This window comes from Uranotaenia lowii, chromosome 3, assembly GCF_029784155.1.
Source record: "Uranotaenia lowii strain MFRU-FL chromosome 3, ASM2978415v1, whole genome shotgun sequence".
In the NCBI taxonomy this organism is placed as follows: Eukaryota; Metazoa; Arthropoda; class Insecta; order Diptera; family Culicidae; genus Uranotaenia; species Uranotaenia lowii.
Window position 1 is genome coordinate 349,383,911 of NC_073693.1, and position 18,180 is coordinate 349,402,090.

General features: G+C 29.8%; 1 protein-coding gene across 13 annotated transcripts in view; it reads right to left on the bottom strand.

The window, feature by feature from the left end:
- LOC129753325 (uncharacterized) overlaps nt 1–18,180 on the bottom strand; it is a 183,677-nt gene that overhangs the window by 25,233 nt on the left and 140,264 nt on the right. For all 13 annotated transcript variants that reach the window (XR_008738924.1, XR_008738925.1, XM_055749138.1 and 10 more), the window contains one exon: nt 7,278–7,511. Coding sequence is in view for 11 of the 13 variants with exons in the window: in XM_055749138.1 (XP_055605113.1) it covers nt 7,278–7,511 (234 nt within the window). In the remaining 2 variants the exon portion in view is untranslated. The remainder of the gene's footprint in view (nt 1–7,277; nt 7,512–18,180) is intronic.

An 18,180-nucleotide genomic window follows, 5' to 3' on the forward strand; every position in this document is an offset into this window, starting at 1 on the left:
TTTTGTCATTTTTGTCAATTTTGTCAATTTTGTCAATTTGGTCAATTTGGTCAATTTTGTCAATTTTGTCATTTTTATAATTTTGTCAATTTTGTCAATTTTATCAATTTTGTCAGTTTTGACAATTTTGTCTTTTTTGTCAATTTTGTCATTTTTGTCATTTTTGTCATTTTTGCCATTTTTGTCATTTTTGTCATTTTTGTCATTTTTGTCATTTTTGTCATTTTTGTCATTTTTGTCATTTTTGTCATTTTTGTCAATTCTGTTAATTTTGTCAATTTTGCATTTTTTTAAATTTTTTAAATTTTGTCAATTTTGTCAATTTTGTCAATTTTGTTAAATTTGTGAATTTTGTCAATTTTGTCAATTTTGTCAATTTTGTCAATTTTGTCAATTTTGTCAGTTTTGTCAATTTTGTCAATTTTGTCAATTTTGTCAATTTTGCCAATTTTGTCAATTTTGTCAATTTTGTCAATTTTGTCAATTTTGTCAATATTGTCAATTTTGTCAATTTTGTCAATTTTGTCAATTTTGTCAATTTTGTCAATTTTGTCAATTTTGTCAATTTTGTCAATTTTGTCAATTTTGTCAATTTTGTCAATTTTGTCAATTTTGTCAATTTTGTCAATTTTGTCAATTTTGTCAATTTTGTCAATTTTGTCAATTTTGTCAATTTTGTCAATTTTGTCAATTTTGTCAATTTTGTCAATTTTGTCAATTTTGTCAATTTTGTCAATTTTGTCAATTTTGTCAATTTTGTCAATTTTGTCAATTTAGTCAATTTAGTCAATTTTGTCAATTTAGTCAATTTTGTCAATTTTGTCAATTTTGTCAATTTTGTCAATTTTGTCATTTTTGTCAATTTTGTCAATTTTGTCAATTTGGTCAATTTGGTCAATTTTGTCAATTTTGTCATTTTTATAATTTTGTCAATTTTGTCAATTTTATCAATTTTGTCAGTTTTGACAATTTTGTCTTTTTTGTCAATTTTGTCATTTTTGTCATTTTTGTCATTTTTGTCATTTTTGCCATTTTTGTCATTTTTGTCATTTTTGTCATTTTTGTCATTTTTGTCATTTTTGTCATTTTTGTCATTTTTGTCATTTTTGTCATTTTTGTCATTTTTGTCAATTCTGTTAATTTTGTCAATTTTGCATTTTTTTAAATTTTGTCAATTTTGTCAATTTTGTCAATTTTGTTAAATTTGTGAATTTTGTCAATTTTGTCAATTTTGTCAATTTTGTCAATTTTGTCAATTTTGTCAGTTTTGTCAATTTTGTCAATTTTGTCAATTTTGTCAATTTTGCCAATTTTGTCAATTTTGTCAATTTTGTCAATTTTGTCAATTTTGTCAATTTTGTCAATATTGTCAATTTTGTCAATTTTGTCAATTTTGTCAATTTTGTCAATTTTGTCAATTTTGTCAATTTTGTCAATTTTGTCAATTTTGTCAATTTTGTCAATTTTGTCAATTTTGTCAATTTTGTCAATTTTGTCAATTTTGTCAATTTTGTCAATTTTGTCAATTGTGTCAATTTTGTCCATTTTGTCAATTTTGTCAATATTGTCATTTTTGTCAATTTTGTCAATTTTGTCAATTTTGTCAATTTTCACAATTTGGTCAACTTTGTCAATTATGTCAATTATGTCAAATTTGTAAAATTTGTCAAAATTGTCAATTTTGTCAATTTCGTCAATTTTATCAATTATGTCAATTTTGCCAATTTTGTCAATCTCGTCAATTTTGTCAATTTTGTCAATTTTGTCAATTTTGTCAATTTTGTCAATTTTGTCAATTTTGTCAATTTTGTCAATTTTGTCAATTTTGTCAATTTTGTCAATTTTGTCAATTTTGTCATTTTTGTCAATTTTGTCAATTTTGTCAATTTTGTCAATTTTGTCAATTTTGTCAATTTTGTCAATTTTGTCAATTTTGTCAATTTTGTCAATTTTGTTAATTTTGTCAATTTTGTCAAATTTGTCAATTTTGTCAATTTAGTCAATTTAGTCAATTTAGTCAATTTTGTCAATTTTGTCAATTTTGTCAATTTTGTCAATTTTGTCAATTTTCTCAATTTTGCCATTTTTGTCATTTTTGTCATTTTTGTCATTTTTGTCATTTTTGTCATTTTTATCATTTTTGTCATTTTCGTCATTTTCGTCATTTTCGTCATTTTCGTCATTTTGTCATTTTTGTCATTTTTGTCATTTTTGTCATTTTTGTCATTTTTGTCATTTTTGTCATTTTTGTCATTTTTGTCATTTTTGTCATTTTTGTCATTTTTGTCATTTTTGTCATTTTTGTCAATTTTGTAATTTTGTAATGTTGTCAATTTTGTCATTTTTGTAATTTTTGTCAATTTTGTAATTTTGTAATTTTGTCAATTTTGTCAATTTTGTCAATTTTGTCAATTTTGTCAATTTTGTCAATTTTGTCAATTTTGTCAATTTTGTCAATTTTGTCAATTTTGTCAATTTTGTCAATTTTGTCAATTTTGTCAATTTTGTCAATTTTGTCATTTTTGTCAATTTTGTCAATTTAGTCAATTTAGTCAATTTAGTCAATTTAGTCAATTTAGTCAATTTAGTCAATTTTGTCAATTTTGTCAATTTTGTCAATTTTGTCAATTTTGTCAATTTTCTTAATTTTCTAAATTTTGTCAATTTTGTCATTTTTGTCATTTTTGTCATTTTTGTCATTTTTGTCATTTTCGTCATTTTTGTCATTTTTGTCATTTTTGTCATTTTTGTCATTTTTGTCATTTTTGTCATTTTTGTCATTTTTGTCATTTTTGTCATTTTTGTCATTTTTGTCATTTTTGTCATTTTTGTCATTTTTGTCATTTTTGTCATTTTTGTCATTTTTGTCATTTTTGTCATTTTTGTCATTTTTGTCATTTTTGTCATTTTTGTCATTTTTGTCATTTTTGTCATTTTTGTCATTTTTGTCATTTTTGTCATTTTTGTCATTTTTGTCATTTTTGTCATTTTTGTCATTTTTGTCATTTTTGTCATTTTTGTCATTTTTGTCATTTTTGTCATTTTTGTCATTTTTGTCATTTTTGTCATTTTTGTCATTTTTGTCATTTTTGTCATTTTTGTCATTTTTGTCATTTTTGTCATTTTTGTCATTTTTGTCATTTTTGTCATTTTTGTCATTTTTGTCATTTTTGTCATTTTTGTCATTTTTGTCATTTTTGTCATTTTTGTCATTTTTGTCATTTTTGTCATTTTTGTCATTTTTGTCATTTTTGTCATTTTTGTCATTTTTGTCATTTTTGTCATTTTTGTCATTTTTGTCATTTTTGTCATTTTTGTCATTTTTGTCATTTTTGTCATTTTTGTCATTTTTGTCATTTTTGTCATTTTTGTCATTTTTGTCATTTTTGTCATTTTTGTCATTTTTGTCATTTTTGTCATTTTTGTCATTTTTGTCATTTTTGTCATTTTTGTCATTTTTGTCATTTTTGTCATTTTTGTAATTTTTGTCATTTTTGTCATTTTTGTTATTTTTCTCATTTTTGTCATTTTTGTCATTTTTGTCATTTTTGTCATTTTTGTCATTTTTGTCATTTTTGTCATTTTTGTCATTTTTGTCATTTTTGTCATTTTTGTCATTTTTGTCATTTTTGTCAATTTTGTCAATTTAGTCAATTTTGTCAATTTTGTCAATTTTGTCAATTTTGTCAATTTTGTCAATTTTGTCAATTTTGTCAATTTTGTCAATTTTGTCAATTTTGTCAATTTTGTCAATTTTGTCAATTTTGTCAATTTTGTCAATTTTGTCAATTTTGTCAATTTTGTCAATTTTGTCAATTTTGTCAATTTTGTCAATTTTGTCAATTTAGTCAATTTAGTCAATTTTGTCAATTTTGTCAATTTTGTCAATTTTGTCAATTTTGTCAATTTTGTCATTTTTGTCAATTTTGTCAATTTTGTCAATTTGGTCAATTTGGTCAATTTTGTCAATTTTGTCATTTTTATAATTTTGTCAATTTTGTCAATTTTATCAATTTTGTCAGTTTTGACAATTTTGTCTTTTTTGTCAATTTTGTCATTTTTGTCATTTTTGTCATTTTTGCCATTTTTGTCATTTTTGTCATTTTTGTCATTTTTGTCATTTTTGTCATTTTTGTCATTTTTGTCATTTTTGTCATTTTTGTCATTTTTGTCATTTTTGTCAATTCTGTTAATTTTGTCAATTTTGCATTTTTTTAAATTTTTTAAATTTTGTCAATTTTGTCAATTTTGTCAATTTTGTTAAATTTGTGAATTTTGTCAATTTTGTCAATTTTGTCAATTTTGTCAGTTTTGTCAATTTTGTCAATTTTGTCAATTTTGTCAATTTTGCCAATTTTGTCAATTTTGTCAATTTTGTCAATTTTGTCAATTTTGTCAATATTGTCAATTTTGTCAATTTTGTCAATTTTGTCAATTTTGTCAATTTTGTCAATTTTGTCAATTTTGTCAATTTTGTCAATTTTGTCAATTTTGTCAATTTTGTCAATTTTGTCAATTTTGTCAATTTTGTCAATTTTGTCAATTTTGTCAATTTTGTCAATTTTGTCAATTTTGTCAATTTTGTCAATTTTGTCAATTTTGTCAATTTTGTCAATTTTGTCAATTTTGTCAATTTTGTCAATTTTGTCAATTTTGTCAATTTTGTCAATTTAGTCAATTTAGTCAATTTTGTCAATTTAGTCAATTTTGTCAATTTTGTCAATTTTGTCAATTTTGTCAATTTTGTCATTTTTGTCAATTTTGTCAATTTTGTCAATTTGGTCAATTTGGTCAATTTTGTCAATTTTGTCATTTTTATAATTTTGTCAATTTTGTCAATTTTATCAATTTTGTCAGTTTTGACAATTTTGTCTTTTTTGTCAATTTTGTCATTTTTGTCATTTTTGTCATTTTTGTCATTTTTGCCATTTTTGTCATTTTTGTCATTTTTGTCATTTTTGTCATTTTTGTCATTTTTGTCATTTTTGTCATTTTTGTCATTTTTGTCATTTTTGTCATTTTTGTCAATTCTGTTAATTTTGTCAATTTTGCATTTTTTTAAATTTTGTCAATTTTGTCAATTTTGTCAATTTTGTTAAATTTGTGAATTTTGTCAATTTTGTCAATTTTGTCAATTTTGTCAATTTTGTCAATTTTGTCAGTTTTGTCAATTTTGTCAATTTTGTCAATTTTGTCAATTTTGCCAATTTTGTCAATTTTGTCAATTTTGTCAATTTTGTCAATTTTGTCAATTTTGTCAATATTGTCAATTTTGTCAATTTTGTCAATTTTGTCAATTTTGTCAATTTTGTCAATTTTGTCAATTTTGTCAATTTTGTCAATTTTGTCAATTTTGTCAATTTTGTCAATTTTGTCAATTTTGTCAATTTTGTCAATTTTGTCAATTTTGTCAATTTTGTCAATTGTGTCAATTTTGTCCATTTTGTCAATTTTGTCAATATTGTCATTTTTGTCAATTTTGTCAATTTTGTCAATTTTGTCAATTTTCACAATTTGGTCAACTTTGTCAATTATGTCAATTATGTCAAATTTGTAAAATTTGTCAAAATTGTCAATTTTGTCAATTTCGTCAATTTTATCAATTATGTCAATTTTGCCAATTTTGTCAATCTCGTCAATTTTGTCAATTTTGTCAATTTTGTCAATTTTGTCAATTTTGTCAATTTTGTCAATTTTGTCAATTTTGTCAATTTTGTCAATTTTGTCAATTTTGTCAATTTTGTCAATTTTGTCATTTTTGTCAATTTTGTCAATTTTGTCAATTTTGTCAATTTTGTCAATTTTGTCAATTTTGTCAATTTTGTCAATTTTGTCAATTTTGTCAATTTTGTCAATTTTGTCAATTTTGTTAATTTTGTCAATTTTGTCAAATTTGTCAATTTTGTCAATTTAGTCAATTTAGTCAATTTTGTCAATTTTGTCAATTTTGTCAATTTTGTCAATTTTGTCAATTTTCTCAATTTTGCCATTTTTGTCATTTTTGTCATTTTTGTCATTTTTGTCATTTTTGTCATTTTTGTCATTTTTATCATTTTTGTCATTTTCGTCATTTTCGTCATTTTCGTCATTTTCGTCATTTTGTCATTTTTGTCATTTTTGTCATTTTTGTCATTTTTGTCATTTTTGTCATTTTTGTCATTTTTGTCATTTTTGTCATTTTTGTCATTTTTGTCATTTTTGTCATTTTTGTCAATTTTGTAATTTTGTAATGTTGTCAATTTTGTCATTTTTGTAATTTTTGTCAATTTTGTAATTTTGTAATTTTGTCAATTTTGTCAATTTTGTCAATTTTGTCAATTTTGTCAATTTTGTCAATTTTGTCAATTTTGTCAATTTTGTCAATTTTGTCAATTTTGTCAATTTTGTCAATTTTGTCAATTTTGTCAATTTTGTCAATTTTGTCAATTTTGTCATTTTTGTCAATTTTGTCAATTTAGTCAATTTAGTCAATTTAGTCAATTTAGTCAATTTAGTCAATTTTGTCAATTTTGTCAATTTTGTCAATTTTGTCAATTTTGTCAATTTTGTCAATTTTCTTAATTTTCTAAATTTTGTCAATTTTGTCATTTTTGTCATTTTTGTCATTTTTGTCATTTTTGTCATTTTCGTCATTTTTGTCATTTTTGTCATTTTTGTCATTTTTGTCATTTTTGTCATTTTTGTCATTTTTGTCATTTTTGTCATTTTTGTCATTTTTGTCATTTTTGTCATTTTTGTCATTTTTGTCATTTTTGTCATTTTTGTCATTTTTGTCATTTTTGTCATTTTTGTCATTTTTGTCATTTTTGTCATTTTTGTCATTTTTGTCATTTTTGTCATTTTTGTCATTTTTGTCATTTTTGTCATTTTTGTCATTTTTGTCATTTTTGTCATTTTTGTCATTTTTGTCATTTTTGTCATTTTTGTCATTTTTGTCATTTTTGTCATTTTTGTCATTTTTGTCATTTTTGTCATTTTTGTCATTTTTGTCATTTTTGTCATTTTTGTCATTTTTGTCATTTTTGTCATTTTTGTCATTTTTGTAATATTTGTGACTTTTTTTTTCAATTTTATCTATTGTTTTTCAATTTTGTCTTTTTTTTATTGTGTTAAGTTTGGTAATTTTGTCAATATTTGAATATTAAATTTTTCTTGAAATCTAAGAGAATCAGATTAGCCGAAAAACGATTGAAAAATTAAAGAAAAAGCAATGAAGTCCACGGACGAAATTGGGACGAAAAAAAACGTAAATAAAGTCGACCGAACTAAATACTCACTGTCGCCAGAAGCTCATGAACTTGTCCCCGTGAACACACCCGGTCGGGGTAAGGGGGGTGCACATGAACAGGGGAACCCGCCAGTACAGCGGAACTTGGCACATTGTGACGACCATGTGGAATTTGTCCCGACTGCACTCGTAATTGGGGAGGCTGCCGAAGACCTGCTCTAGCCGCTGCATCGTCGTCTCGGTCGTAATGGCCGGAGGTGGTTTTCCGTTCGGGAAATGGAACCTGAAAGTAGAAGAAAAGGAGAAGGGAAACGAATTTAGTTTTGTTCAATAGCCAAAAAAAAAGGAAAATCTCGGCGAAATCTTCGTCCAATTACATAAACACAGCTAAGTAAAACAGAGAGCTAGGGTCGCAAAAAAAAAAACGACAAAGACTGAGTCATGCGTCGTCGAAACTCTCGGTCGGCCTCTGTCTCTCTGAACCGGTGCCAATTCTTTGGCACATTTGACACCCCCAAAGCAAACTTTTCCCAGTCTAGCTGATCTGATCGGATGCGAGGGGATTCGTTTGAAAATTTAATTATATGCATATCCCTCACTCAGCTTGGAGGTGCCGCCGACGACTTCTCGAAGATGCCGACAAATGTTTTCTGGTGTTTTTTTTACATTTGGCGCACCTCAAGCTACCTACCTACATATGTAAATCTTCGTTAATAGGCAACCAACTTTCGAGGCAACCTCACTCAGTCAGTCAGATTCAATGATCCGATCCTGTTTTGGTCCTTTTCTACTTTTCACGTGAAAAATTGTCACTCTTCCGTTACTAAGAGCAGGAGACAGTTTGTGACATTTCTTTTTACGTAGTTTTTTTTCGTTGCTCTAGATCCAATTTGTTTCATTCATAAACATTTCTGGGAACGACGCGTTGTGCCGATGCGAAATTTCTCTCGTTAGGTTTGTCTTAATTTTTCAATTAGAAAAAAAGAGTCTTTTGCCAAAATCTGTTGGGGCCGCCAAATGACTTAGCACAATGTGATACAAATTTGACCCCCTCCCCCTTTCCTAGCTGTCAAATAAAAAAGAACGTGAAAGGTCCCTCAGAAAACTGACTCCGATGACGTGAGGGCTGCCTAGCAAATCTAGTCGTACTCTTGACATTGTCATCGTCTCAGATTGACGAGGGTCACCCGGCAGACAAACTTTTTGAGTCAATCTTTTTCTTTATGTACGACAATGATGAAATTCTCATGCTCGTGAATGAAATTGAAGCTCATGAGAGTTAAATCACATCAAAATTGATATATTAACAGATTTGCCAAAAAAGAATTATCGAAAACTTTACTCATAACGGAGCAGAATGTATTCACAGCCATATCTAAGTACATCTTTGGAGATTATGCATCAGATTGAGATGAAATTTTGTACACGGGATTTTTCGAGGACATCGGATTGATTTCAGGTCGTGATTATGCATTGGATTTCAAATTTGCACATGGGAGTTCAACAACACTGACAAATGATTTCAGGTGTCAAATTCTGAGCAAGGTTTCAGCTAAAGGTTCGTCCATATTAATTGTTCAATGTTGTTGTAATAATTACCTTATTGTGCAATGTAACAGGCGACAGGATGAGCTGTTTAATATTTAGGAAATAATTGCGTTATTATGCATTGGATCGAAATGTAAAAAGGACGATCTATTTCTGATATCAAATTTAGTATCAGCAACAGGAAAATAAGTCATTAATATTAACTGGTGTTTTTTTTGAATAATTTATTTTCTTATGCATCCGAACAAGGAGCAAATTCTTACACATGTTTCGACGATCAATCAGTTTCTTATTTTTAATTTTTAGTTTAAAAGGCAAGCAAAACTAGCAATCTTTAATCAAGGATCGCAAATTTGATTGTTTTTTTAAAGGATAATTAACTTGAAAAAAATTATATCAATTCGTTCAAAATTCTTTCATATAATTATAAAAACATACCAACTCAAAGCATAGGGTGGCCAAACCATGGCCCGCGGCTGACTTTTTTGTAGCCCACGAAGCTCTTTTTGAAAATAGGTACCATGTTTTCCGAATTGAATGTTTTTATTGGTTTATATCGTATGGAAAAATGTACCTAAACCTTAATCCACTTCATTCGAAATGATTTGATTTGATTTGAAATTCGTTTATTCCAAAGGGTGCCGTACCCATTCGAAATGAAAGTTTGAGGAATCTCCTTGATTTGGCATAATGTAATTCTACAAAAAGGTTACCGTCACTGAATAAAGCATCAATTACAATTCCAATCAAAAGTTTAAATACTCTAAATTGTACAATATTCGACACACTCACAGAGGAATATCGTCCTTGCTGCCTTTGTTTTAATAACTAAATTTTAGAACATTGTGGCGTTCTGGATATAAATCATTTGTCAGATTTTATCTATCACTTCTAGATTTAGTGATATAACATATGAAAAATGTTAAATTGATCAGTTTTAAATAAAATCGACCTTTGATAACTAATAAATAAATTAATAAACCTATCTGAAAACTTAACCTTGATTTTAAATCTGTTTTTTATACTTTATTCAATCACGGATTAAGATCTTGCTTAGATATTTGTTTCAGAGATATGCTTAAAAAATTAAGTATTACAGTTTTTAGAACTTGAAACACACAGAAAAAAATTTTAGCTTTACATTTCATATAACATTTGATTTCATGTATAATTCGGTCAGATGTGTTGTAATTTTAACGCAGCCCTGAAAAAAAACTTGCGTTTCCTCATTGGGGTCAATTATAGTGACACCTTTTGAAATTGTTCAACAGAAAACAAATTATGTTTTATTGCATTTTTTGTGAAAAAAAACTTAAAAATAGTAATTATTCGATAGAATTTTATAGACTTTATTGGATAGAAGTGATATTTTGTTCTAAGCTACAGTTCACCTCTTGTTCGTAATTCAAAATATTTTTTTAAATATTAGAATAACTCTAACCGATAAGGTTTATATGAAATCTAACAATTAAAAATGAATAGCACAAAAAGTAGTCAAACTTTTGGTTTGAATAAAATATTGCAGAAAAAGGTTCACAATATTCTTAATTTATTGTTTCTAGACAATAAATCTTTTTTTTTTCTCATTACTCTTGGCTTTAAGTATAAACTTGTAAATTAAAAAAATCAGGATCATGGATTTTCATACAAATGAATCGTTTTGAATTATTTAATATTTATACAAACATACATCTATAGATACGATTACAACTATTTATAACATAATTCAAGAAAGTCTTTGAGTGTTTTATATTGAAGATTTTAACTCATTTAAAATAATGTATGCAGACTGTGACACGATTCGACTTATGCCTAAAAAATATCAAAGTTTCAAATTGATTTAAATGTTTTATAAAATTGCGTCAAATTTACGGTATTTGTGAAGGATTAAGAAAAAAAATTGAATTATGAATTTTTTTATGAAATTCCGTCAAGTTTACGGTATTTTTGGCGAATTGAGAAAAAAATTTACAAAAAGAAAACTACTGTTACTTTTTCCTCAGATGACAAAATTATCCGAGATTTTCTGAAAACTTGATCATTGAATTAAAAATTTTGTTTTCAAATACTGTGAAATGTTCTATAGTTTCCCAAGAAGGGCACGTATTGAATGGTTTTTACCTATTTTTAAGAGTTAATTCGAAAAAAAACTGATAGCATTTGAATCAGAGCTCCTATATAAGTAAAAATTAGTTCTTAAAGTCTTTACACACTGGAAAAATGTAAATTTTGTTGCTTTGTGTTTTCTGTACTTTTCATCACATATTAGGCATTTTTTCCGATTGTTTTTGGTTAATCATACCTTGTGTTTTTGAAGTGGTTTCCACAGTTGTTTGAGCATTGTGTGCTTTTGAGCGGACTCTACCTTTAATTTTGAGGAGTTTGGAGGGCCTCAGTGAAACAGATCATAAACTTAAAAAATTCTTCGAACCACATTCACATTCACATTATAATCAAAATAATATTTTAAAAGTGTCTTAAACTTTTCGTAAAGAAAATATTTTTAAAAACATAGAATATCCTTCAACATTTTACAACATTTGCTATTATTTAAAAACCCGAAACTGTGGTACGTAAGTATTTAAAATTTGTTTTTTTTTTTTTTTGCTTAATTTCAATAGCAAAAAAAGGTATAGTTCTGAAAAATAAACCAAATTTAAATAGCTTAGGAAATGTTTTCTTAAAAATTTAAGTTAGTTAACAGTGGGGTAACATTTGACAAGATTCCAACCAGAACCGGTTTGGTTTTGGTGAATCTCTCAGAAGGACGAATTATTTGAATATATGTATTTTTTCGAAGGAAATTGTTTTTTCACAATTTTTTCATAAAAAAGGTGCAATGATTATAAACAACCAACAGCATTTTCATCCTGTTCCTGGATGAATTTCCCGATACACATATGAAATCAAAATTGGATATTATGAAAAATTTTACTGAATTTTATTTCTTTGTGCGAAAAAAGGGTAATTTTTGATATTCAACTCGAAAGAGTTCAGGATGTCCGTGGTTATAAGTACTTTAAATAAATAATCTTTTAAATATCGAGAGCTTATGGACGGTACAATTTTGCGCCAATTCAAAACATTTGCGTTCAACACATACCAAATTGTTCAGGGAGACCGGTAAACGTTAAAACTTTGGAAAAGGGCAGCGATTTGACATTTATGGAATTTATAATGAAGGTTTTAAATCGCTTGAAAGAATTCGTAAAAAAATGCATGGAACAAATTTTTTTTACTAAGATGAATCTGTATTTGAAGCAGACATATTCTGTTTTTTCCTGGAAAATTAAAGAAAAATTTCTTGTTTATCCCGCGAGAAGATCTCATATACAAAATTTGGCCCGCCTGATGAAAATGTTGGCCACCAATGCTTTAAAGAGTTTTAAAAGCTATAGCCACAGCTATAGCGATTACATAAATGTTATAATATAAAATCATGTCATCATGTCAAAAATGCTTGACGCCAACGGTTTCACGTCAATGATTTCTAATTATTATTGATTGTTGCGCAAACAGACGAACCACTAGAAAATAATCAACTGAAAAGAATCATTGATATAATTTGTATCATCTTATTCATAACCATTCCATCCATATGAATTTCATCTTACAAATGCTAAAAGGTTCTCAGATTACCCGGTTTTATCCGGATTTGCCCGGATATATGATACTAAATTTGGGAACAGTTCGGCCAGGCTCGGTTGCCCGGATTTTATTTAAAAATGCCCGGATTTTTTTACTTTATTTGGCAAATCAAACAAAAAAAAGTGTTGTAAATTTCTTTAATTGAGCCACCAAAACAAAATATTTTGAGCAGATTTTGCGAAAATAACCATACAAGGATTTTTTCGAAGCCTAAAATACGATTTAAAATCTTTTTATAAATTTTGATGAAACAATTTTTTTTTCAATTTTTTATCCTGTTTTTTGTTGACTAATTTCTGGGTTTTGACAAAATTTGCCACTATATTGCCCGGATTTTGTGTCGTCAATTTAGAAATTTACCCGGATTTTGCCAAATTTTTTATAGAAAATTTCTGGATACGTGCTGAAAAAATTCCGGTCACCTTATCTAAAGCCACCAGCCCACAGAAAGTGTACTATGTATGCCATTGACCGGGATTCGATCTTATGACTGATGGCTTAGAAGACTTGTAGGCTATGCTCTTACCAGGGGCGGCGACGCATTGTGAAACTTTACGTAAATTAATAATAATAGGAGTTGCTTTTGGGCATATAATTAATCTATTTGAATTTTTAGGTGATGAATTGTTGATTTCATTTGATTTCTTTTCGTTTATAAAATTAGAAAATCATTTCGGACACTAAATATAAGTCAATCACAGTTTCATTCAAATGAGTATTCAAAAATCGTTTTTTTAACTATTCATTTTAAATGACGTGCAGGAATTAGTGAATAATTTGAGGTGGGAGCCCTTCTCCCCAGTGCATTATACCGAACGGATGAGCTTGAAAGGCTGGCGGGTCGTTAAATCACGTCAGTCTCAAACGGTAGCTTGTGGGGCACCAGGACACATTCTTCAGTATCCCAGTCCTTACTACGCTAAGCAGGTCACCGGCGCAGTGGACCATATTTTTACCTCGCTACTCGTGGGATCAGAATGAATAAAGTTTCGAAAAAACGCAAAGGTTACGGAACGGAGAAGGGCGAGAGCCCCAATCCTTAGGCGCCAACTCGATAAACTCGACGGCGGACTCGATGGTGGAAACACCGACCGACTGTTAAGTTCCCCGGAACTCCAAGACGTGGGAGCACCGGTGGAATTCGTGACAGCCATGTAAAAAGGGCCGCGTCAGGGAGAGGGGAGAGGCGATTGTCGTCAAGGATCTCGTTGAGGATGTCGGGAGAATCCGTCGGACCCGCACCAGCCAGACGATCCTGGAACTTAAGCGTGGGGCGGAAAACTCCAGTGGAACCTTCACGGTTAAGGCGGCCGAAACCCTTGGTAACGAGGCTGAGGTACGCGTCCTCCTGGACGAGACCACAACAGGAGGAAGTGCAGGTGGCACTGATCCAGCAGTGTAAAATTCGAACGACCCTCCCTCCCTTTAGATCGGAAATACAGATCGGTCTGGTTAAGCTTCAGGTTACATCAGCAAACGCAGCGCTTAAGTGTGGGCGGCTGAAGGTGGGATGGTCTATCTGTCAGATCTCCATCGCCTAGCAACCGGACATGTGCTTTAAGTGCACGGAGTTCGGTCATAAGTCGTTCGACTGATACCTCGATTTGCCACAACTTTAACATGAATTTTGAGAGCACAGCTGTGCCATTTTTTTGGTGTCGAATGAAATCAAAATGTCAAAATGTGCTTGGTTTTGCTACCGGTGTTATACGCCGAATTCTTCAAAACTTGAATTTTGAAACAGACATCATAAAATGTCGTTCCCCATGCAATGAATCCTTAACGATACCTTATTCTCGCATGTCTCAGAAATCATCTCTAAAAAATGCTCGCACTATCCCGGTAATGTCTGCATTTATTTTTTTTGTTTTGGATGACGTTTTAACTACTGATTTCTGTTGTATGTTGTTGTTTACAGTTCAACTTAAAACTCTATGTATCCTAAGCTACAGTTTCAATAATTTTCTCAGGAAATTGAAAGGCATTTCCCGAGAAAAGCACAAAAATATCGTGCACAAATATTATTCCCCCACAACATCTCGCTGAGTCAGATAGCGAAAATGGATGAAATAAGCTTGGAGGCGGTCCGAAATGCGATTCGGAAGAACAGAAATGTTTAAGATAGGTTAACCACCGTTAATTGATTTTTGTTAATTTATTTTCGGCATATCGGTGAAAATGTATATTCTTGGATAAAGAATATCAAAATTGATGGATAGAAAAGTTAGGAGAAAATTTATAGATGTTGAGAAGAGCGGAAACACATTTTTGCGAGGAAAACTTATTAACGTACACTATGCTTTACCCCGCAACATTTCATTATTTAGGAGAAGTAGGGCCGGGATAGAGGTGGCACTACCTTAACCTATACAATGAAATTTGGTTGGTCCGAAGCTTACATGTGGTGAACACGTATACTCCACAAGAACGAGGTATGGAAAGGAAAACAGCTCTGTGGACAAAAAAAAACTGGGCAAAAACCAGTCCGGTGGACAAAACTTTGGACCGGAAAGTCATACGTGCTTACTAAGAAGACTGCCCCAGTTCGGGATGTGGTCTAAAAGTGGGATCTCCTCTCAGAACCGTCTTTCGTGCCAAGGTAAGATCGGATCTATAGATAAGAAGCAGCTTCAAATAATATAATCAAGCTGCTTCCGTCAAACCAAGAACTCGAAAATTAATTGATAAACTGCTGTGTACAAAATCAATGGGCGACTAAGAAAACTATTTCAATATTGATTACAAAACGCTTTCAACTTCCAGGTGATCAGTATTACACTGTTCGGAATGGCCAAAGTTTTGACGAGACGGAGACATCAATTTTTACCGAAAAATTCGGTGAAAGATGGTTGGCAAGTCAAATATTAGTGTGGCATGCCTTCCGAGCCATTCGTAACAACTGACGCGATGAATACAGCTGTTTACGTTGGAGAGTGCCTGAAACATCGCCTGCAATCCAACAAATTCCAGATCGTACCGAAAAAGATGAATCAGCCAAATTGTCCTCACGCGAGACCAATTGACACTTTTTTGGCCCTTACCAAATCGTAAAATGTAAATCATGTCATCATAAGAATCTTACTTTTCAGCTCTTTAAAAATAAAATGAATTATAATAATGCCTTGTCGTGGAGAAATCAGCACCTTAAAGTGCTATCGTTCAGCTATCGATGCTTTACTTTGGTGTTGGTTTGCCATCATTATTTGAGATATTGATACTTTAATTAATCCTAATATTGCCATTGGGAGAATTGTGACGCTCAATTATGCCATCATTTTGTTATTGATAGCTCATTTTGGCTACAGTTCGTTATCGATTTAGACATACATACTTCCTAAAAATAATAGTTTCGAGTGATTGACCGCTGTTATGAAAAAAATCACTTACTTTATTCAACACGAACTTTTTTTCCCAAATTTTTATCGATCAACTGACGTAAATTTTCGCCAATTTTTTTCACAGTCATTCAGATTCTGCTGCTGCTAGTTAAGCATCCAATTTTCATGGCCACAGGCAGGGTCCAACATTAGGCAGCCAATCTAAATCCGCGACTGGTAGCGCCAATTTCATGTTGGCATGGCACAGCACAGCAGACGTGACGTCGTGACGGGGCCCGAAAAAATATGTTTCTGTTTTTTGTTGTTGTTGTTGCACAGATGATTTTTCCCCATGAACTCTGTTGTGTACGCTAATGTCTGGGGTTTGAGCTGTTGTTTTTGTTTTTATTTGTTTTTTTTTGTATTTTTTGGTGTTTTGGTTATATTCAGACATTCTTGAAGGTTGGTTGGTGTACTTTCCTTGCTCCCTGCTTCAAGGCAAAGTTTCGGTTCAAAATCGAGAGAGAATGGCAAAAAAACACAGCACACAAATGAAAATATTGCTGTTTCGTGTGTAATGGGTCTGGTGTGCAGATCAATCACTTTGTTTCATCAGCTGTGGCATTGTATTTTTTTTAATTTGGGATAATTTAAACTTCGAAACACGTTAGCGATATTTTTTGCTATCGAGATTCTTACAGATAATTTGAGGAGAATAAATGGCTTTTTGATTTGATCAGGAGTTATTATTATTTCTTTTTTTTTTAACCATTATGACATTAAAATCTAACCTTAAGTGAAAGCAAACTTACCGAGTGATCAAAGAACGACGTGGTATTTTGCCTTCATTGTTCAAGCGTGTGACATTCCTCGAGGAAAATATAATTCACAAACAAACAACCGTAATTTATGGCCCGAATCAAAACGGGGCGTCAAGGCGATTCGAGAAAATCACCAGTAAGATGAACGCTACGAAACGCGCTTTATTTATTGTATATCAAACATCTGACCGGGCGGGGCAAATATTGCCTTTGCTAACAAAGTCCCTGGGGAGGGAATCGGTACCTCGACGGCCCCTTCTTTGTGAAAAGTATCCATTTTAATTTGGGTCAAGAGCGTTGTTTATACAACAGCATACCACTCTGATTCTGACCACCGGAATCGATTGGCTGGGGAAAATGGCATTGCGAAAGAGAATAATTTTCCATTCGTCTTTGCGAGCGGAAATCTCGACAGTTTTCTGATGGATGGCGGAAAAACGCCCGTCAATCGTTGGAAAGGGAAGTTGATATGTTTTTTTTATCAATGTTATGCTTTGAGTATAGTGTTCAAGAATTTTCCTTTTTTGTGGTTTTAGACCAAAAACAAATTTCATAGAGCCCTGTATAGTTCCAAAATTCAAGGCTTAGAAATTTTGTCATTTCTATCATTTAAAAAAAAATGTGATTTATGTCAATTGTGTACTTTTTGTCTCATTTTAGTCTCATTTTGGACTATTTTTGGTCAATTTGATCTTATTTGTGTCTCATTTTTTCATATATGTCATTCATGTCATTTTTGACATTTTTGTAATTTTTGTCATTTTCCTCACTTTTGTCATTATTGTCATTTTTGCCATTTTTGTAATTTTTGTCATTTTTCTCACTTTTGTCATTATTGTCATTCTTGTCATTTTTGTCATTTTTGTCATTTCTGTCATTTTTGTCATTTTTGTCATTTTTGTCATTTTTGTCATTTTTGTGATTTTTGTAATTTTTGTAATTTTTGTAATTTTTGTCATTTTTGTCATTTTTGTCATTTTTGTCATTTTTGTCATTTTTGTCATTTTTGTCATTTTTGTCATTTTTGTCATTTTTGTCATTTTTGTCATTTTTGTCATTTTTGCCATTTTTCTTCATTTTTTTTTCATTTTTCTTCATTTTTCTTCATTTTTCTTCATTTTTTTTCATTTTTCTTCATTTTTCTTCATTTTTCTTCATTTTTCTTCATTTTTCTTCATTTTTCTTCATTTTTCTTCATTTTTCTTCATTTTTCTTCATTTTTCTTCATTTTTCTTAATTTTTCTTCGTTTTTCTTCATTTTTCTTCATTTTTCTTCATTTTTCTTCATTTTTCTTCATTTTTCTTCATTTTTCTTCATTTTTCTTCATTTTTCTTCATTTTTCTTCATTTTTCTTCATTTTTCTTCATTTTTCTTCATTTTTGTCATTTTTGTCATTTCTGTCATTTTTGTCATTTTTGTCATTTTTGTCATTTTTGTCATTTTTGTCATTTTTGTCATTTTTGTCATTTTTGTCATTTTTTCCATTTTTTTTTTTCATTTTTATCATTTTCTTTTTATTTTTATCATTTTGTTATTTTTATCTTATTTTGGTCATATTTTTGTCTCATTTTTGCCTCAGTTTTGTCTCATTTTTTTCTCATTTTTGTCGTATTTTTG